The sequence below is a fragment of the Helicoverpa armigera genome, chromosome 9 (assembly GCF_030705265.1).
Source record: "Helicoverpa armigera isolate CAAS_96S chromosome 9, ASM3070526v1, whole genome shotgun sequence".
In the NCBI taxonomy this organism is placed as follows: domain Eukaryota; kingdom Metazoa; phylum Arthropoda; class Insecta; order Lepidoptera; family Noctuidae; genus Helicoverpa; species Helicoverpa armigera.
The window spans coordinates 2,952,583-2,975,592 of NC_087128.1; the positions used below are offsets into that span (position 1 = coordinate 2,952,583).

The following is a 23,010-nucleotide window of genomic DNA, read 5'->3' on the forward strand; positions in this document are numbered from 1 at the left end:
ATATAGCTTTCCAATTTTGAGTTTATCCATTACAACCAAACAAACAAAAAAAGTTTTCATCTTTATAACATTAGTATAATAACTTATAATAACATTAGTATATTAACAATAGTAGTATGTTTGTAATTAATAAATTGTAAAACTATCCAAAAAAAAAAACGGGACCCAATAAAGATGTCATCTTTTATGCGTTAACCTTTATGCGTCTTTGATAAAGTTGATAAACGTTGTTGTTCAGATGTTCTAGGTATAATGGGGGTTTCATACATTTCTTATTATCGCAAAGTATCATTTATTTATCATTAAATTCTTTTCAACGCAATGTTATCGATTGGTATTACCAGTAAGTAGAATAAAGAAGTTTTACATTATATTTTCCTTTTTTGATAAGTTTTTGAGTAATGAGAAGAATGTATTTTCGTTACCTATACCTATTACCACAGATAAATTAATAGTTAGTTACGCTATAACGCTCTGGGGAAAATTTCGGAAATTGTAAATCCAAGACAGGGTGTCGCAATTCCTATTGTAGTTTTTTTTCATTCAAATATTTTAGATCCATATCATCAAATATTATAATCTTGCGTGGGATTTGTAATTGTTAAGTTCAAGCGTGTAGTTTTACTGTTGGTTAAAGTATCAACATATAATTTTTAGTGAACTACTCTAGCATTCTATTGTTTAATATCATTGACCCGCGGCGTCAGTTTTCACACTCTACTTTTTTTATTTGGATCGCAGCGTCAGTGCAGTGACTTGGTAGGAAATAAGAGACAGGTATCGTATACTTGCTCTGTCATTTTACTTGAAACCTGGTTCTAAGATGAAGGTTATCTTTGTGAAATAAAACAGCATTAATCGAATCTAAAATGCATTTTAAAATGATTTATTAATATTCTAGCTTCTTGGAAAACGTAGATCGATTTCTGCTTCTTACAGTTTACATCGACTAAACAAAGACGATGATGCAAGCCACACTAAGTAGACAACACAATGACAAACTTATTGACTTCCTGCTACCTCTGATTACTTTCTAATCATTTTGACTACGTCTATGTACTCACAAATCCGGATTAGTGACCGTAGTGTGTCTACCTGATAGTACCTCTTACGTTACCTTGATTATCGTGATAATATCCGCCATGCTGGTCCGAGGCTCGCGGCGTCGGACCAGCGGCGCGGGCGCGCGGAGCCGCACGTATAATTGTTGTTATTTTTTGCGGACGCTACTTAGAATGGCCAGTGCTCGGTTGCCGAGACAACCGATTTCAGTCTTCGTTCGGATCTGCTGCGGTATGCATATATATTATGCTGCAAACGCCGCGGCCACCAGTTAGACAGTTACACACGCGGGAGACATTTCAGTGATCGATATTTTTTTAATAATTTAATTTTTCAATTTTACAAAAATGGCGCAACATAACGGTCATGTTATCCCCGCGGTTTGTCCCTTCAGTGGTGAAAGTGTTCAAATGAATGGAGATGCGGACTGTCAGAAGTCAGTGAAGCCGGGACTGCGGATAAAAGTTGCTCAGCCTATTCAACTGGAAAATCATGTCATTGAAGGATATGAAAACTTCGACACTCTACATTCTGAGATCGGCGAGGTGTCCAGTAGCTTTGTAAGTAACTTGAAGTTTGTTTTCACCAAGTGGTTTTACTTTGTTTAGAGATTGTTTGGAATAATTCAGTGTAGGTACCTATTGGCCAAATTGATAATAGGTATGTGAATACCTAACATCAAGTGGTTGCAATCGACCCTTAGGCCTGATCGATACATAGACTACACTAAAAGTCTGCACTGCACTGATTATTTTAGAAACCTGTATAATACTAAACAACAATTGAAGGCATTACCTAACTACACAAAGTATACTATTTTATACGTTACATTAATTGGATACTATACTGCTCTAATGAAATCTAAACTAAATACAGATCATTATCACACACGCGCGAATTTTCGACAATTTGTATGTTTGCGATAACTCGTAGTTCACGGCTTTATTATAATATTTCACGAACAATTCAGAGCATAAACATAGTACATTTTGCCGGGAAGTATTAATTAAACTGTTTATGTAGTTGATAGGATCGGAAAATTTATCACAATAAATCATGAGTCTTGTTTGATAATATCTAGCTAGGAGATCGTCGCTCGTCTTACTAACTGATTGGTAGAGATAAGAGCACGACTTTTCTTAGATTTTTAGATCGTTCAGATAATGTTATCTTATAGAATTTGTAAAAATTCTATGTTGTAAGAGGACAATGTTTTCTAAATTATTTCGTAACTTTAGAACATGTAAAGATTTAATTATTGAAAAACATCGGTGAAGACTTAATATGCAAATCGCTCTTAGAGTAGTGCAATAAAAATACTCTGACAAATCGAACGTACACAATTTTTGACGATTTTCACACGTAAATAAACAAGTACATTAATAAAGATTTATTTTACTAACGATACTTATTAACTACACTGTAAGAAGATTACCAGACGTAGGTACAGTCAGCTTCAGGTCAGTGGTAACAGTTTTATAGGAAAATCGTACATATTACTATTGAGTTAAGGTACACGACAGTTACCACTAATGTGCAGTCTACTGTACATAGATAAATTATTCGTACAGAATATATAGTCATCATCAAATAAAACATTTTAATCCCGGAACTTTACATAATCGTCGGCCTGATCATAAGACAAACGAGATATTTAGTAAATATTAGCTGTTGACCTTTAACGACCAAATACTGGATTTTTTGAGTAATTCCTCATCGTATAAAACTTTAATATTTTGGTATCAACAGGAAAATATAATATAAAAACCATAAGAATATTAACATTAATTTGCTATAGTAGGTACAGCTTGCTTTGGTGTTCATAGATTCGGAATATGTAACTATTATTGTAAACCGAATATCGTTTAATGTTGGCAAATATGGTTTAACTTAGAAACATATAACAGGTGGTAGTTACTTTACTATGTATTTTGAAGTTATTATGAACGATACATAATAATACCTAGGAATACCTACTCTTGATCAATAACAATATTTTACATTAACTTCACATAAAAATAGCATCTTAAAGCTATATTGATCATTAACTATTGAGAATATAATGAGTTCACACATCGATAAAATGCAAAGTATCGACATTTTCCACAACTCTTTCGATTTATAAGGACCTGGTACGGTTTGCACCAAAGTTAGCTGAACAAATCAAAATTTTCAAAATTGCCTACAAACATAAAGGGTCCTAATTTCATAACAATACCAACGCCAAAAATTACTTTAAATCATAAACTTCAAAAAAGTAAATGCATACTCTGGTAAGTTATCGACGACACGATGTTGAGCAGTTTTTGAAAAATTGGGTTTGATCATCTACTTTTGAATCTGCCTGTGCAAAGTACTCTCTTCGCATAATGTTCTGTGGTTCAATTTAATCAATTGGTTAATGAGCTCCTTACCGCATCCCACGAACAAATTATTCGTTATCAGTTTTGAATTTTCCAATGTTTTTTTTTTAATTCATTGAATTTGAAATATTCTGAAAAATTGTGGGTAAAAACTTGGTATACGTGATGCTACAAAACTTTATTATATTATATGTATTAAATTATAATAGAATTAATGATATTTACCTACATTATTTTTTATTATTATTTATTTTATTATCACAAACAGGTTTTCTTACAATCTATGCTTCACACACTATTTTCTACATATATCATAGATAATATCATAATACAAGTTCTGCATGATAAAAACCATCCCAGCTGCTGAGCATAACTTACAAAATAAATATTCAAAACACGTGACAAAAATGTGCAGACACGCTAAACTTTACACTTTACTAAACGAGTTATGTTAATACATGGCTGATTAATTTATTCAAATAAAAAACAAATGAAATATTTATTGATTCGGGAAACGGGTTCTTCATTTGCAATAAACAGTGATATATTGGTGAGCCGATGAAGACATTGAACAGATTTTTCTTGAATTTATTTAACCCTTTTCAAATGCAATACTGACAAGCTTCATGTTGACATTTTATTAATTAGATTGTGTAGATCGAGAAAAAAAACTGCTCTCTTACTTACTTTTTCTATTTAATAGACCGATGAAAGCGATTTTGTAAAAAGTATGTAAGTTTTAGCGTGTTGGCATTTGTTACCTATATTATTATTAGTGAGTAAAAGCAATAAAAGTATATTATAATATTACTCAAAAAAGCTATTAATTAATATGAGACTACGTATGTCTGTTTGGTTTGGGTGTGTCATAATTAAAAATTTTCAAAATCAATCCCAGTTTTAATCCCAGTTTTTACCAACCTTCCAAATGGTATGTTTCGTAAACTAGAATCGTAAAATGAAATCACACTGTTATGACTAGTTTGCGTTTTGATAAACAGGTGTTATTTTGGTCGGAAAATACACAGTCCGTGTACACATTTTGTATGCCATCTTGTATTCGTCGGTCAGCCGTTTCACAGGTAATGCAGCTACCTACTAATATCATTTTAATATCATTAGAAGTTAAATATTATAGTAATCGGAAATGTAACAGTGTTATAACACGCATATAAGTTAAACAGAAGTGAATGTTGAAAAAAAGTTCGATTTAGAGAAGTTCGAGTAAAAAAAAGTTTGAATACAAAGCATTTTTAGGCAATAGTTAGGGCTCCTTTACAAATTTTCAAGTTAAAACATTTTTAAATCTAGGCCTTTATTTAACAGTGCTTTTACCGTCCATCAATTAGTACTCAAAAACGTGCTGTGGCTATAAAGTTCCGTACTGTGAATGAACAAAATTGAAATACACGTCATTTTATTGGACTTGTAACAAGTGACAGACTTTTGTGAGACCTTTGCACTGAACGACATTTTCACAAAGTTCCGTTCTCTTTTTGAATTTATGGCAGTACGTGGTGATACTGGTAATCGATAATGTTTAATTGATTGGAACCTTCTTTATACTTATCGTTGAAAATGTAGAGCTTCGGACTTTTTTGTTTTTGTTGGTTAATGAGTAACCAAAAAAAATTTACTTATCGATTTAATAAAACCTTTTTATAGAGTTTAAAAATATAGAGCTTCGGACTGTTTCGCTATTGTTGGTTTATGAGTAACCAAAAAAAAAAAACTTATCGTCTCAGCACTTTCCTATCATCCCACTGCTGGGCACAGTCCTCTCACACAGAGAAGGTGTGAGCGTTAATCACCATCACGCTTGCTCAATGCGGGTTAGTGATTTCAGACTTTATAGTCCAGGATTCCTCGAGATGTTTTCCTTCACCTTTTAATAAGCCGCTTGTGTCTAACATATACTTAGAAAGTACATACAAACTTAGAAAAGTTGCATAGGTACTTGTCTAGAAAGGGATCGAACCCACACCATAGATGCACCTTATATACAAACGATTACGTCTATGACCCTCACACACACACACTCATGATAGGTCGGTGTTTGATCCACTAAGCCGCCATGAATTTAAATTACAGTATAATGATATATTCGTTGCAATATTTTTCTTTACACACGAAAAAACTGAGAAAAGAAGAAAAAAATGCATTGATTCTCAAAGAAATTACATTCGAAGGTTAGTCATTTCAATGGTATTCGGTTAAAACGAACGTTATAGCGAACCCACGCCGAGGGTAGGACGAGCGAGCTGGAAGAAACGGATGCGTTTATTACTTATGCGGTTTTCCAATGTCGTAAAGTCTATTGCGATTTCCATGTGTTTCTTTCGAAATTGGGGTTTGGTTTACCTGGTAAAGAGAAAAGTCGAATGAACTTAATAGAATAGAGACTTGGGTATTAATAATTGCAAAAATTTACTTTGTAAATATGTCTGTCGAACTTTCACGCTAAAACTACTGAACCTATTTAAAATTTATTTAACTTTATGCAAAATTTATTACACAGGCGGACTAAATGCCACAGGCATTCTCTCTAGTCAACCTTAGGGTGATGCAGAGATAATATGGTAGGTGCATTAATTAATTGCGGTACACATTCTAGGTTATTCAGGTATAGAGCAATTATTTTAATAATATTTGCCAAAAAAATACCCAATTAAAACAAAAATGCACAACCTAAGGATGATTTTGCATTATTTCTTGTTTTAAGTGAGGACTAGCAACCTTTTGGTGAAAAAACTACCTTTTGACATTTTCCAACTATCACATACCTAAATATTTTATTATGTTGTTTATGCAAGTTTCTTGAGAATAATTAAAATAAAACCCACTTCAAGAAATTAATGTTGCTATCTACGTCAGTGGTTCAGTGTGTAAAATTTCCAGTTTACCAACTTATTGTTATTTTTATATATGTTATGGACCAAGTGATAAATTGGGCAGTATTCACAATGCCCGGTCATTATGAAAAATGCCCAATATGAGAGTGCAATTTGATAATAATTACTCAAATTATCAAATTGACCGGGCACTATACTATATTGCCCGTGACCTTTTGGGCAAAGTAATACAAACATATTTAATTTCAATTTTTTTATTGGTATCGCCATTTAACTTAAAATAAACCAAATATTAAACCACTTAAATAATCAGCCTCATGATTTGGATTAATTATGAAGGACTTCTGCCTTAAAAATCCACTAGTTCTTGCATTTAGAAGTTCAGGAACGTCATATTAAAAATATAACATAAAATTTAATTAAATTTAAGACAAAAATTTTACAACATATTTTATAGAAATGACTTATTGTTATAAAACAAAATAAACTAAAGTTTAAGCAATCAGACATAATTAACATCAACATACATAATTAACATCTTCTCTTAATAAAAGTCAAATGAAAATGTAATTAAAATACAAAACTTATAAAAAACTTTTTACAAAAAAAAAAAAACCGACTCCCAAAAACACTGAAAAGCAAAAAAAAAAAAACTATTCTTAGGTGCATCGGCCTAGAAGTCGGTGGCGTATAAACTCAGGTACATCCAGTAGACACTGACTTCTAGGCCGATGCACCTAAGAATAGTTTTTTTTTAGATGTTAATTATGTCTGATTGCTTAAACTTTAGTTTATTTTGTTTTAAAGTTTTTTATTTTAAGCTTTTCAGTGACAAGCATTGTCACTATCCGCATAAGTGAAAGGTCTCATCAATACGAATAATATAAGCCCAAACACGAGGTAGTTTACGTACCTATTCAGTTGTCGAGTTCCTTTGACCTTCTCTGGTCACCATCATCAGGTCAGCTTCAAACCTTCACCATTGCAAAGTGATATCAGACATACGCCTTAGTGTCAAGTTTTTACCCTACGTATGCCTACAATTTTTGAAAGTTGCCCTCGATTTCTCAGGGTTTCCATCATCAGATCCTGACTTGATGATTATAGGACCACCTGGGAGGTAAACCCTATCTAACAAAAAAAAAAATTGCAAATCGGTCCAGGCGTCTTCGAGTAATCGGTGAACATACATAAAATATGTAGCAAGTAACAGGATTTATCGAATTGCCCAACTGTCATGTAGCAATATAATAATGCCCGTGCAATGTGATAAATAATGAAGTTAAGATAGTTATTAATCACTTGGCCCGATAAAGCTAGACATTATTCATAATGCTCGGGCATTATTTATAATGCCCGAATTAATCACTTGGTCCATAACATATAGACTAACTAGCTGGTGCCCGCGACTTTGTCTGCGCAGGTTTAGTATTTCGAACAATATGTTTACAAATTGTAGCCTATGTGTTATTCTGATGTATAAGCTATATTATTGTAAAGTTTCATTAAAATCCATTCAGTAGTTTTTGCGTGAAAGAGTAACAAACATCCATACATCCATACATACAAACTTTCGCGTTTATAATATTAAGTAGGATATAATAAAGAACAAACATTTTTTTGTTTGTTTGTACGCTAAAGCCTCCGAAACTACTGAACCGATTTGAAAAATTCTTTCACTGTTCGAAAGCTACACTCTTCCTAAGTAACATAGGCTAAATTTATCCCGGCACGGGCAGTAGTTTCCACGGGACGCGTTTGAAACAACATGGTTTGTAATAAAAAAAAATTAAGCAAGCAAAGAGGTTACTTTACTTTGTAAAAAAAATGTCCTCAAAAAGATCTTCTAACAATTAAAATCTAAGCTTATTAGAGTGTTCTAAACCGATTGAGTTGATTATTTAATTGTTAGAAAGCTCCGTAATATCTTTGATCTTATAAACCAATTAAATGTTCAACAAACCAATCAGATTATCTACAGCTTAGAACCAGTCTTACAAGTTTCTCTGTCATAGATTTTAATTATAGCGACTCAAAAGACACTATGGCATTATTATTTAATAACTATTATTAAGCGTGGGACTGAGATTTCTGTATTATTATACAAAAATGTGGTAAAATATTAAGCAAAAAACATTCTAAACATTTTTATTAAAAAAAAAACAGAAAAGTATTCGAAATCTACTATCTATACTTATATACATAGTAAAGAGGATTTTTTTGTTTCTTTGTTTGTACCCTAAAGAGACAGAAACTACTGAAACGATTTGAAGAATTGTTTCATAAGATATACACCTGCACATACTTTTAAAAATATAAATATTATCTACTACTCATCAATAAAGTAAAACAGTATTAGCTATGGCTTACAGTACAGTATTAGTATTAGCTATAGTAAGTTCAACTCAGTCGTGCGCGCGGCCTTATGTGTGGGTAACCCTTGTACATATACAGTGACTTTGTGTGCGTGACAAGAGGTACAGTCGGGTACAATACAGTTATTTAGGGGCTATATGGGAGTGTGTGGTGTTTAAAGAAAAACAGTTATTACGTAATTTAATGTTTATTTATTTATAATGATTATGAATCGCTACTTGAAAAATCAAATGATGAATTTTCGAATTCGCTACTCTCCAAGATGAATTATAAATTCTGACTCCATGTCAAAATGTCTATAGTATTCTTCTTTTTTCTTTTGTACATGTCGACAAGTATTACCCCACATTCCTTCATCAATTTGACTTAGGTAAACGTTAATTTATGAGTTTCATTATTTCCGTCTTATTTTGGTCGACATTATGCGAAGCAATTTAATTTATTTTAATTCCCCACACATTTTGTTTACATTATTATACTACATTATACCTCTTTTTACATTCTTAATCCACACTTTTATTTATTGTCCGCGTACCCCCAGCCTGAAAATATGTAAGGAGTATTTAATTCATCCCAGATATTTCACCTTATTTATTTCTTAGATACTGTCAATGTCAATTTGAAAAGACGTATGAGAAAATAATGAAAAACTATATTTAATAATAAAAAGCTTTGAGTCGTGAATAACTAGTATTTTCGTAAACGACTGTACCCATAACAAAAAGCGATAAGAACACGTCATGCTCGGACGACGTCACTGTCACACAAATGAAAGTAGTATATTTACAAGCCGACGCACACATAGGGCCGCGCGCAAATCTGAGTTGAACTATCTATAAAACAGTATTAGAATGTTAAGCTATTTGTTCAAAACATTACTGTAGTGCTGTTTATTATTATTAACAGCATGTCATTATTTAAATACACATTATTCTGCCTACGTTCCATTCCACACGTTGCATCGTGATGTCAAGCAAATAAAATGCTGGCTGAATACAATTTTGACCTTTGCCTCAATTGAAATATTTTCTTTTTCGATTCAGAGTGTTCGATATTTGAATAAATGTAATGGCGTGAGTGTTGTTAATAATGTGTGAAATGTCAAATGAAATAATTGTAAAGTGACAAAAATATATACGTGTTTTAAGAATGTGATTAACATACAAGTAATTAGATAAATGTTTTTGCTACTCCGATTATGTTTTCCGGTCCTACAAAACTACGTTTCAGGTAAATATTTCTATTCGATTCTGATAATTTAATTTACTCTAACCGGTAACTATTTGGTTATTCCAATGGATGTAAATAAGGAAAAAGGCAACATTAGAGGCATATATTACATGATCATAGACGGAACTCGTAAAACCTATCGACTGTAAGCTAGGAATTTATTTATTGTATTATATTAACATTATATTTAGGTATTTATGTCGTCTTGCAAACGTAATTTTTTCATATTTATATCTGTGTTAAGCTTCTTTTAATACGATTTTTTTCTCTATATGTTAAACATAAACATTCAGAGGTAGGTTGGGATAGAAAAATATTTGAATCCTTAAAATAATAAAGCCCAATAATTAAAGAATCGCTATGTACATTTACTTCTTTGAAATTTTATAGTTTCTTCTCAAAAATAAGCTCTATCAAAAGTATTATTATAATTAAATGATTATTCATACTTGAATCGAATGCTAACACAAAGTAGTATGTAACGTATTGCCTATATTAGAGTCGATTATTCAACGAATCTAGACTTCTAACAAAAGGCACCTTTAAAATAGAACGTGTTAAAATTCAACGACCATAGCTGTGACGTCACGTGTCATGTTAGATCTATTGTCGATAGGTAAAATAAATTACAATATCAACAATATAAATTGTACTAACAAAACGTGTTTATGTTATACGATATTACATCTCTATTAAGCCTTCGTTTATTGGACTAAAGACAAGAACATCGATACTTGGAGGTTTTCATTAAAATCTGTTCAAAGGGCTCTTCTCGTTAGCACACGTCAGGTACATTCCGTCTATGTGACATCCTGTATCTTTACGCGAAATAATGAAGATTATCTTTGGATTTCGACATTGTTAAAGATAAGGAAAATTATATGGATAGCTACTCGAATTATTTGTTACTTGTAACTAAGAATTAAGTAAACAGGCAAAGGAAAAAACATCATTATATTATAATTGGTTTTAAAAAACTTGACAACCTGTTTTCAAAAACAGGCGGTTCGGTTAATAAATCTTTATAGGTATATAAAAATGAATCCCGCTTTCCGTTGTCACGACATAACATGAAAACCACTTGACCGATTTGGCTGAAAATTAGAGGGAAGGTAACTTAGACCCGGGAGAAGGTTTTTGTCACCATCCGGCTACGGGACGCAGGTGAAACCGCGAGCGATAGTCGATTATATAAACCATCTCGATGCTATGTAAACCTTCGTAAGTAGGTAGGAGGTAGCTACCTGATTAATATCGACAACTAAATAATCATTGGAAAGTCAATCAAGAGCCAATCATTAAGATAAGGCGATCTATTTTGTTTGGTATTGTTTGGAAACAATGGGGAACATTCAACGGATGAATTTCTGTTCCCGATTAAGTTTTAATTGGCAATAAGTTTGCGGTCAACTAAGGTATTGTAATGCCGCAATATGTATGTACAATGCCTTGAAAATTAATAGGTATGGTGTAATACTATGGTGCTGCCGAGCAATCAAATGAGTCTGGGAAAAAAACTATTGTGGCAAGAACAATTTTGTAGGTAACTTAATTATAAGTCATTTTAGCGTACGAGTCCATCTGTAACATAAACGCTTATTTTTATACGCTTTTCAACACCAAAAAATTAGATTTATAAACATGTTTTAAGAAAACTTTCGTTTATGATATCGGTGAACTTTTGCATTGCGGTGTTTTAAGACTTGTTACTGAATTTTAATAACTGCGCGTATTTGAGTTCTCGTGCCTGACTGACAACATAAGAACAAAATGAACATACCTACGTAATGTAAAAAAAATAAACTATTGTTCGAGTCCGATTTGACCGGCATTATTAGTGGCTAACAAACTAATTTATACTCATGTCATGTGATGTGATGAATGATACCTAATTAAAGCAATCTTAGATCGAGAATACACGCTCGATTCAACTTGTTCATGTTAATGGAGCGAAAAATAAATATAGGTAGGTACCTTCCTATACTAATACAAATTTTATGTAATGTAAAATGTAACCTATACTGTTGCTATAAAGTTGAAAGTTTGTTTGGACGCGCTTATCTCAGGAGCGACTAGTCCAGTTTGAAAATTCTGTAATTGTGTATTCAGTATTAGATAGCCCATTAATATTATCGATGAAAACTATAGGTGCGGAAGCAAATAATGTAATGTAAAACATTTATACATATAACACACCTATTGAATCCTTGAGTATATCAGACGTAAAAATATGTTTTTTTTTTTCCAATCAATTTATGAAAACTAGTACTAGTTTTTTCCGATTTGTTTATCTTTTGGTATTAGGCACAACATTGAAATATTTTAGACCCCATCTTATTAAAAAAGAAACGGTTCATTCTATCAAGTAAAGTTAAGGACACAATGAGGGTCGTGAGAACGAGTCTCATGCGTGAAGTGTTAACTCGATAACAAAAGCTTCGTTGAACACCAAACAGGCGTAAAATAATGAGCTAGTTTCCTAATCATGTTTTTAGCGCTATATTATTAATTTACTACTTGGAATTCGTGTGTGAAGTAATGCTTGTTATGCGTCTCTTTAGACTCAGTAAACAAACAGGTACCTCCTAATTTATGTGTGCTAAAATTTACCATATTACCTGTTTTACGTCTTTTCGAAAGTATGTAAGATCATCTAGAGTTCTGATCATCACATGTGATCTCTAATACCACTTATTTAAGTAGTGTATAAACTTTCGCGACTTTACCCCTTATATAAACTATTCAACCACACATATTTGTCTTATTTGATTAATATTGCTATTCATTTCCATTTTAATTAGGTACACAAAAACAAACCACAATTAATTATGTTAGTATTTATTGTATCATGATTATAATCCCACCCACACATGAACGGACAGAACAAACAAAGAGACGGACATACGGATTCAGTTTTTGCTGCACACGGAACCCTCTTGAGACTTCTTGTTTGACTACCAACTACTCCGTCATCTTTGCACAGCGATTAGCGATGAATTCATTACCTAGTCATTGTCACTTGTTATGTGATCTTGTATGTGGGTGTACAGTGGTCAATTAAGCATACTAAATGCTGTAATGAATTGTAAGAGGTAGCCTTCACGCAAACTGCCGACTAAACAGTCGGCCAATATTAGAGACAACGGCTGGCTTTTTTGAAGACGATCTTGATTAAAATCACAGCTTTTAGATCTGATACTAAGTCCGGCCGAAACTGGTTTGCCGGCCGAAACAGAAGTCGAATGTTTGGCCGTAGCTTTAGTTTGGTGAATCCAATCAATCACTTCTGATACAGGCTAAATACCTGATCTTTGTAATGTGCGTCCTCCATTCATCTTCATACTGATTTATGAGTACAAACATACTGTCGGTCGACTAAAAGTTTGCAGTATGCTGGTACCTACTCTAACTAAAAGATAATCTGTGAGAAATACGCAACATTAACTTAGAAGTTCATGTTGTCATGAATGGGATGGTTAGGTCAAAGTATTCTTTACATTACACGATCGTGGATCGTGACTGATGTTATGCTACATATGAAGGTGAGATTCCAATGGTGTACAAATAAATGTTTCTTTTGGTCTATTCGCTTTAGGGAACTGTAACAGATTGCCTGTAGTATTTTCTGAAATTTAAACAAAAATGCAACCTTTGTGTGAGAGCACATGCAGTGGAATCGAACCGACGTGCACACAATTTTGAATCGTGAAACTATTGACGGAATCTCGCCATGCAGGGTAGCTTCAGTTTGCGGAGACACCCACTTTGTTCAGTATTTTCATATTCTGTCCCTCCTATCCGTTACTAATCATATTGACGCTAAAAATATTCACGAGTATATTGCCTGGTAACACTACCCGACATGGGAATCGAACCTATGCACCGACTCAAGTCGTGCAACCACAGAAATTTAATAAACCTCGCTCCAATACATTCAGAACTCGTTTCTTATGATATCTTTTTCATGGTTGGCTGGCAAAAAATATCCTTTGTCCACCTCTGGAACGTGTTCGAACGCCTTGCCAAATATCACGAAACAAACGAATGTTGAAAAGTGTGCTTTAAAGGCTTAGAATCTCCTTGGTAGCCGAAAATTGACTGTTACTCCGAAAATGCTATTTCAATAGGTTTTTTAGCCTTGTCATGCAGACAAACGGATACTAGGCCCATTATCTTATATCTAAAGTGCGCAAAAAGAGGATGCATGTAGTTTACAATGAACTACAATATACTCTGTACTGATGATAGGGTTCATTCGAGCCATTAGGCGGGATTACACACCGGCCGCCATTAAAAATAATAAGGTCTATTTTTGGTCTGGTCCAAGTCTGGTTGTGTTTGGTTTATTTTTATAAAATTAATGGTAAAATATTTTTTTTTTTTTAATTAACTACTCGGCAGATTCTTTTGACGGTGATGTATTAAATACGTATTTATGTGTAAACGAGGTCCGTTACATGATCATTGGGGTTATTAAGATCATTTTATCTCTAGCCTTGAAGAAGAAGTTTTAATATAAATTGAAGTATTATTTTTATACAAAAGTTTCAGCATAGCAACTTTTAACATTATATTTAACTGTCAAAACGAAGAGTAGGTATGGTGATCCAAGTAGCCAGATGTCTCGTTTCGTTAAAACAGCCAAAAAAGCTGTAATAGCTATACCCAACAGCTACGGCCTGGTCCAAAGACCTAAAATAGCAGACAATAACCAACTAAGAATACTTGAACAAAACTTGAGACCAACTTCTATCTATTTTAGTAGGCTTTAAGTACCGAAGCACCTGTGCGAACAATTATAAAGGCCTTCCATACCGTGACCTCTGCCTAATTAATACATAGATATTAACCTAGTAGAATTGAACAAAGTTATATTCTAGTCAGTATGCAAATATGGAAACTTCTGGAGCTAAAGATATCAATTAATATGGAAAACTCTGGAGCTAAGAATTGAAGGAACAAGCTCAAGAAAAACAATTAGTGACATGTGTTTGGCGTTCGCGTTTCTTTAATGTAATTTTAGAAAACGGTTGATTACTGAAAGTAGAGTCTGCATCGAAAATTCTCGTGGATTTTATTGCCTTTGCAATATTATTAATTAAGTAAAAATAAAAGATTTTAAACTCGACTATTAAAGGCCACTAACTTCACCAGTTTGCGAATAAAAAAATATATCGACATCATCTATTTTAAACTTGTTGAGACTTCTTTATGTCCTTTCGTTGGCTCTTAAGTACAGGTTGTATTACAACATTTAAGTATTTTACATTTATCGTTTCCTAGGGGTTTTACCCGCGTCTCGATTGAACTACTACCCGTACCAGGATAAAATGTAGCCTATGTTACTCGGGAAGAGTGTGGCTTTCTAACAGTGAAGCAACGTTTCAAATCGGTTTAGTAGTTTCGGAGCCTTTCGGGTACAAATAAAAAAATGAATCCTCCTTATAATATTAGTACAGATTTGTATAAAAAACAATGTTTAAACATGACTGTGATTTGTGAAGTATTCATTGAGAACTAAAGTGATGTAATAATTGAATCGTGAACCACACATACATTATAAATAGTATTATTTAAATGTATTAACATACAAACATTTGTACTATGAATGTTAACACATAAACCAGTTTCTCTCCAATATTAAAATGTCATATAAGCGCTAAAGACTTGCATTTTTTACCATATTTAATAAGTATTGACGTAGATTTACGAAGAAATCCGAGTAATTCAATTAGCTTATTATAGAGCTATTATTGATTGAGTGCTGGGTTTAGCCCCGTATAGCAATTATGTTAAGTAATTGAACTTAGATCTGAGGCTAAGGCATTGTTTAGTATCTACAGTTATGATAGTAAAAAATATGAATTGCGATTGCATTTTCCAAGCTGGGCTAGGAAATCAGCGAGTTGTTGTGGTTGTGTTTCTGTAGACTAACATTTTACTTGGTATATATTATTGGCCAGCAATTTTCCGGGCTTCTCCATTTTAAATATAAAACAGAAGCGTAAAGTTACTTGTTTACAAAAATTCCACAAAAAAACCTTCAACAAATTGGATTTCCTAATTAATACCATACCATCTCATGACGTAAAAACTAAAGGTTAACAATATTATCATAATTAAACGAAATAATGACTTCTTCCTCCGTTGGTCCATTACAATCGATATCGTTGAAAAATCGCTGGTTTCAAGGCCTCAATGACAATACAAAAGTACCACAATCATTCGCCGACCGATGACGAAATGATCGGGATAATGACCGAGACAAAAATTATAATAGACGCGGAGTTACGGATGTTCAATGTTCAGATAGTTTAACAATAAAGGATTGAGCCGGATGCGGGGAATACCGAGCCTTCGCGCAACAGCCGAGATGAATATACAAGATTATACCGCGCGATAATTGGTTGCGATACCAACGCGTATTTGATGTATTAAAACTATTTGCTTAAGATCTCTATTAACACTATGCTACAAAATGTTATGACAGGATTTAAAATCAATAAACATATGGCATGTTAAAAAACAATTGCGTCTCAAATGCTCTTGGTACACGATCTCGAGATTATTCTTGTTACATTACATCATTCATGAACTCCTTGCATTTGCCGTTTGAATTATCGTAGCTAATCAATATCGTGTATGACCGTATTACGTCCACAGTTTATCACTCTTTTAACAAATGTCATTTTAACTATGATAAATTATGCCATTGTTTGGTGTTACGTAACTTTGAAAACACGATCTCGAATAGTGCTGTCGAACATTCAATCTCTTGAAATAGATCGCACGATATCGATAAAAAATATCAAAGAAATCCCAAGACGAATTTTCAATTCTATTCTAAGAAAATGTTGGGTGAATGTCTTTTGTATGAAATTAGATTAAAATGTAGCGATACGGTAAATGAGTCAAGCATTCACCGCTTACAAGGAATAGCCTGACAATAAAGCGCACTGGTCAAAGGCCTTTCGTGAGACATTTTAAGCAGGAAATAGTATAAATAGATAGATATTTTTAAACACGTATTTGGTTGCTAATTGATAATTTAATGTCCTTCATAATTATAGCCTATAATTATAAAAAAAAAAATATAGATTACCGGAAAAAATATTTTACTTCATAAAAAAAGATCGGCTCAAGATTAAAAACCAGTGCAGATGCAAATAAAAAATGATATATAAATAGGCGCGTTCTTAAAAGTCAAGAAGATTAAAATAGTTGCAAGCAAGGTATTAAACGAAGGTCATTTTTAAATAAAAAATTAGGCCTTGCTGCTTTCAATGTACCTGTACACATGATATTATACCCAGGTATTGTGGTTACAAAATTTTTCAACCGCAAGCATGACAAAAGCTTTTACGATGGTTAGATTAAAACTGCGTTTAAAACTATTTTCCACTGTATCACTAATGTGATCTACGATACAATGTTTCGTGTCATTGTTAGCAGTGAGTAATAGTTTAACTTTATACGTTTAACTTAAACTACGGCTTTTATGTGGTGTTCATCGATTTTAAACCTAGTTCAGAGGGGTCATTGTCTGTAGGTATTAGAATCGGAGGGAACTTTTTTATCGATATTTTTTTTATGGTGTAGTCTCAACCCTATTTGCTGCAGGTGTCCAAGCATAGATGCTATATTTATCTGTTTTACCTTTTTCACTTTAAGATATAGTAATTGTGGTAGTAGTGTTTTAAAAAATACATCTGTGTATGCTAGCATGTTCCCATGTTATTTTCGAGTCACGTCTTATGAAGCTGCTTGCGTCCACCTACCATAGGATTATCATTGTTACATGACTAAACAAAATACTTGTGTAGTGTCGTTTTTGTTTGCCGTCCTTGTTCATCCAAGGTCGTCTACATCTGTAATAGGATTACATAGCAAGAAAGCGTAATTATGTTACTTGCTTGTACCTTTAGGTATTACGTATAATTGTTTTGTCTTATTAAATTAGGTTTAGCAATTTCAGCGTTTAAGGATTAATCTATCAAGTGGAGATTGGATAGATACTTAAATTAGTTAGGTTATTTTCATGTACTTTTTGTAGCAACGTCTCAATTTAAGGTTAAGACTTTTTGTAGAGTTTGAAGATAATTAAGTAGGTACTTATCATATATTGTTTCTTACTTATTTGGTAGTTCATTTATTGATTTCACAACATATTTTTCTACATTTATAAATATTAAATTCAAAAATAATAAAAAAGAGATTTCAAAATAGGTATAAAAATTATAAAGTAATTACCTATTTGTATTATTACAATTTACAATAGATGCATCAATTTCCAAGTGAAATAGCCCATATAAATGTACCAACCATTGTGTAGACACATCTGTTGAACATAGTAATTATACAAAATTGTACCTCCCATATGTACATAGTAATGATAGACACATAATAGCGGATTGTCATGAAACCAAAAAAAAATGTCTACCAAATATTTGACATATCAACAATGTCAAGCCAACACTGTTTTTGCCGACTGTACACCAACACAGTATATTGAGCGGAACAATAATTGCATAATAGCTACCGTACCGTACTGTGCACAATTTACAATGCTATGTTTGAGAACCAAACACGCTTTCGGAATTTCACTGGAATGAACACAACAATATTATTATGAAGACATAGAGTTATTATCTTGGGATCTGGAAGATATATTGATACAAAGTACTAGAGAAACAGAATGCAACAGTTCGTTTAATAAATACATGTTTATACTAGCTTTTGACGACGTTTACACTAGCGTCTCCTGGGACTCCATGCGTTCATGTACTTGGACAAAAGTAGCTTAAATACCTCGATAAATGGGCTATCTGTCCTTGCACTTGGACAAAAGTAGCATATAAATATCGATAAGTAAAAGGGCTATCTAACACTGAAAGAATTTTCCAAACCAGTCCAGTCTTTAGCTTCGTAGGTTAACGCATTCACACAAACACATTTCAGTTTTGTACCAGTAAGTACCTATCTATATACCTAGTTATTTACTTGAATCATTACATTGAAATACAAATAGTTAAAACGCTTACTATATTTACTTAAACACAGTATAACTGTATTTTATATTCAGCCAAGGTTAGTAACTAGGTACCAGGAGATCAGAAAGGCATGGAGACATTTACATAGAAGGTTGTATTATGTTCACTGATTGGAAACCGCCTTGATTAGTTCCAGCGAACACACAGACACACAATGAGTTGCCAACAGATAATTAGTAGGTAAACGCCAACAATACGTCCAACTAATCGTAGTTACATGTAATGCATTGATTGCTGTCACGTGATAAATAATAATTAAGTTCTTCTACTTTATATAGGAACGTAGATCTGAATCTACACATTTCAAACAAATATTCCTAAAAATACAGACCATGGAGAACATAAAAATGACTCATCTTTCTTTGCTCCGTGATAAGATAGGATTTTCATAAAAAAGGTATTAACTGCGCTATAATAATTTTAATAGTAAATTTATCCATGAACACAAAGGCTTAAAATGAACCTAATTCACAGTGAAGTTGTGAACGCTTTCATATCTATGGTTTACAAAACATTCAGCAATTTATCTAATCTCTCAGTAATGACATTATCGCTCGAATTTTGTTATGCTTTTTGATACCGTCTCAACGAATTACATACACTTCTGAAGTATATGGAAAGTTTAGTAGGAAAGCAAAGTGACTTATATACATTTTCCTCATTTTACAATGTATTCTTAGGTCATATTCTACGAATACTTTTCTCAGCATCTAGGTACACAATGAATTAGCATAAATGTCGCTTTTCTTGAAACACCACGTGCTATAAATTCATCACGTCACCCATATCACACCATTGCCTTGGAAAACATTGTTATCTACGAAATTTATGAAAGGTCATATTTATGGCTAAATGCGAGATAATTAGGCCAATATACAGACCGTTATCAGTGAATAATCACGGTACTTGTAATGTCATTTATAAATCACAACTTATCATGGTGATGCATATGGTTTTAAAATTATAATGAGAGCATGAATTGCGTCTGAATCCGAAATGTTCGAATAAGGATAACATTGAAAGAAATGGGGCATTATAATTAATTTAAATTTTGCTCTGCCCTCACAAAAACAAATATCCAGTGTGTATTTAGAATCTACATGAGATCAGGGGGAGTCACCATTCCTGATGACAAAGGCCTCGTTTAAAATGGCTGCATAGAACTGCTAGTGACACAGCCTGGCATACAAACTCGGGTGTTATTTAATTTCTCACGCTTCAATCAACAGTAGTAAGTCCTTCATACAGCTGTCCCTTACAATGCTAAAACTCTCTGGAATAGCCTATACTAGCCAGTGTTTTCTTGATTCTCGATTAAGATCGGCATATTTAGAACTAGCTTTTGCCCGCGACTTCGTTCGCATGATATAGTGACTTCCGGCATATTTTTGGTTTGACCAATAGATGGCGCTATATGTCCGGAATAAATTTTATTTATTTTTTTGAAATAGAAACTATCCTATGTCCTTTCTCATGTTCCAAACTATGTCTGTACCAAATTTCACACAAATCGCTTCAGTAGTTTAGGCGTGAAGAAAAGACAGACAGACAGACAGACAGACAGACAGACAGACAGAGTTACTTTCACATTTATAATATTAGTTAGGATTAATTTTTTTACACCTTTTTACTGTTTATTTACATTTTTCTGATGGATTTTCCGATGAATTAAAACAATAACATGAACCGAACACGTGTAATGACACCATTGCGCGATTAACGCCATCTATGTATCTACGGAGCATAGGAACAGCTCGACATTTGACCAATAGATGGCACTGTATGTCCGTAATAAATTTTATTTTTTGTTTTTATTTTTTGTAATAAAAAACTATCCTATGTCCTTTCTCAAGTTTCAAACTATGTCTGTACCAAATTTCACACAAATCAGTTCAGTAGTTTAGGCGTGAAGAAAAGACAGACAGACAGACAGAAAGACAGACAGACAGAGTTACTTTCGCATTTATAATATTAGTTTGGATTGCATACATATGGTACTGTTAGTACTCTCATAAGAATTACATAAAAACATTTCTGGGCATATTATCACATCTGCTAGTATATTTTAACAACGTAGTATTTGTTTACAGACTATTTATATTTCCTCGTTGCCTGCCTCGTTGGTCTAGCTGTCGCAAGTGCGGCTGCTGAGCACGAGGTCTCGGGTTCGATTCCCGAGTCGGGCCGAAATCGCTTTGTGGGTTTTAGAAGACTTTCACAAAGCAGCCCGGAGCCTGGAAGTTGGTGATTGATACACCCGTGCATCGGAGAGCACGTAAATGTCGGTCCTGCGCCTGATCTCTCTCCGGTCGTGTCGGATTGCCGTCCCATCGGGTTATGAGAGTGAAGGAATAGGGAGTGCACCTGCGTCTGCGCAAATGCTTGTGCACTATAATATGTCCTGCGCAATTGGCTGATCTCCTTAAATGAGAACAGCCGCCGTAGCCGATAATCGGCTAGGAGGACATCATCATCATCATCATTTATATTTAAATACACTATATTAAGAAAACTAATTAGTCTGTTATTCGTTGAACATAACATGCAAAAAATGCCTTTTACTTTATTTACTTCTGTTTACATATTTTAAGAGCAAACTCGTCGTAAATAGCCATTTAAATGTCACGAGACAATGATGAAAAAGTAGATTAAAATATGTGGTCAGTTTTGTTTTAAAATAAATAAAATTATTTTATAAACAGTATCCACTCTCTTTATATCAGTGCACCGGTGTAAAAATATGTTCCTTAGTGATAGATGATGATATAGTACGGATACTCGCTACCGATAGCCTGAAAACCCAGGTTTTTTGTTCTGTTAGTAAATTGAACGAGTCATCCATATCATAGTGTAGGTGTCTAGTTACCTATATCAGTTTTTATAAAGGCCAAGATATAGGTTTTTCAAGCATGTAAATTAATCAGTGTAAATTTAACATGCTTGTGGGACAATAATTTATAAATTTTCCTCATGCTCAAGTTTATTAATGAACAAGATTGTGGAATGTTGATATCATTTATTTCTGCTATGATGTCTGCGGCGTAGATACGGTCGATAACAGGACAGATCTTTGTGATAGTCGGGAACCTTGTGTCTATCAATGGATGTCTGTTTTCTATATAAAAACATTATTCGAAAAGAAAGAACGAGGTGCAAGCAAACTGGTGCATCCTCCATCATTTTTTTTAAATGAATATTGATTTTACATTTTGATAAATACTTATTTATGAAAGTAGGCATCGTTACTAATTGGAATGCATTTCAAACTTATGTTAGGTTTCAAAGTTAAAATCGATCCAATACACAACAGTTATTTAAACAATAATGTTTTAAAATACTTACATAATTGCCTTATACAGGTTTTTAACACGTTTCCGCGATAAGCCCGATTTGTAAATGAAAGGTGGACTCATAGACTTTTCCCGATCTCAATTAATTAATTATAGTTCAAGTTCAAACAATTCAGTTATTTATAACCGCCAAGGTTACAAATGAATAAAAACATATGAAAGAAAAACATTTTCTAACTATTTAAGGCAACATATATTAAGTTCGTTTCTCTCAGTCTCAAAGTAAATAAAGCATTTGTTGTGATTGTAAATATTTAGACAAATATGGATAGAATCGAAGCTACCTTGACATAATAGAGAAGACTAGACTTCCTAGTACCTACTCATTACGAATGTATTATTGACCTTTCCAAATGTTAAAGTCCATGTTTTATTTTAAAAGACAATGCTTAGTTATATTTTTGGTTTCATTTAGGTATTTCGACGTAGATAATTATTTTGTTACCTTTGCACCTATCAGAATGGACATTTTCCTTGATTGGATGATACCTACCTATGTCCACTTTTTAAAGCCGAACTAATTGATAATCTGATGGTAATAAGAATTATGGCGTACTAATTATGTTCTCAACATATCGTGTGTTATTTGACCTACCACAAGTCGTGATGATTATGGAAAAAATAATTACAAAGACACAATTCATTGATAGAAACCGACTTATCAATAATTGATCGGTCTGCTTTGATTTTTTTTATTTTTTATTTGTTAAGTTCTGTTTAAGAACCT

General features: G+C 33.1%; 1 protein-coding gene across 1 annotated transcript in view; it reads left to right on the forward strand.

The window, feature by feature from the left end:
• The first annotated feature begins 1,201 nt into the window (after positions 1–1,201).
• Positions 1,202–23,010, forward strand: part of LOC110378704 (nitric oxide synthase) — a 47,279-nt gene continuing 25,470 nt past the window's right edge. Inside the window, exon 1 of the mRNA XM_021338072.3 lies at positions 1,202–1,622. Within this exon, the coding sequence (XP_021193747.3) occupies positions 1,410–1,622 (213 nt within the window). The 5' untranslated portion in view covers positions 1,202–1,409. The remainder of the gene's footprint in view (positions 1,623–23,010) is intronic.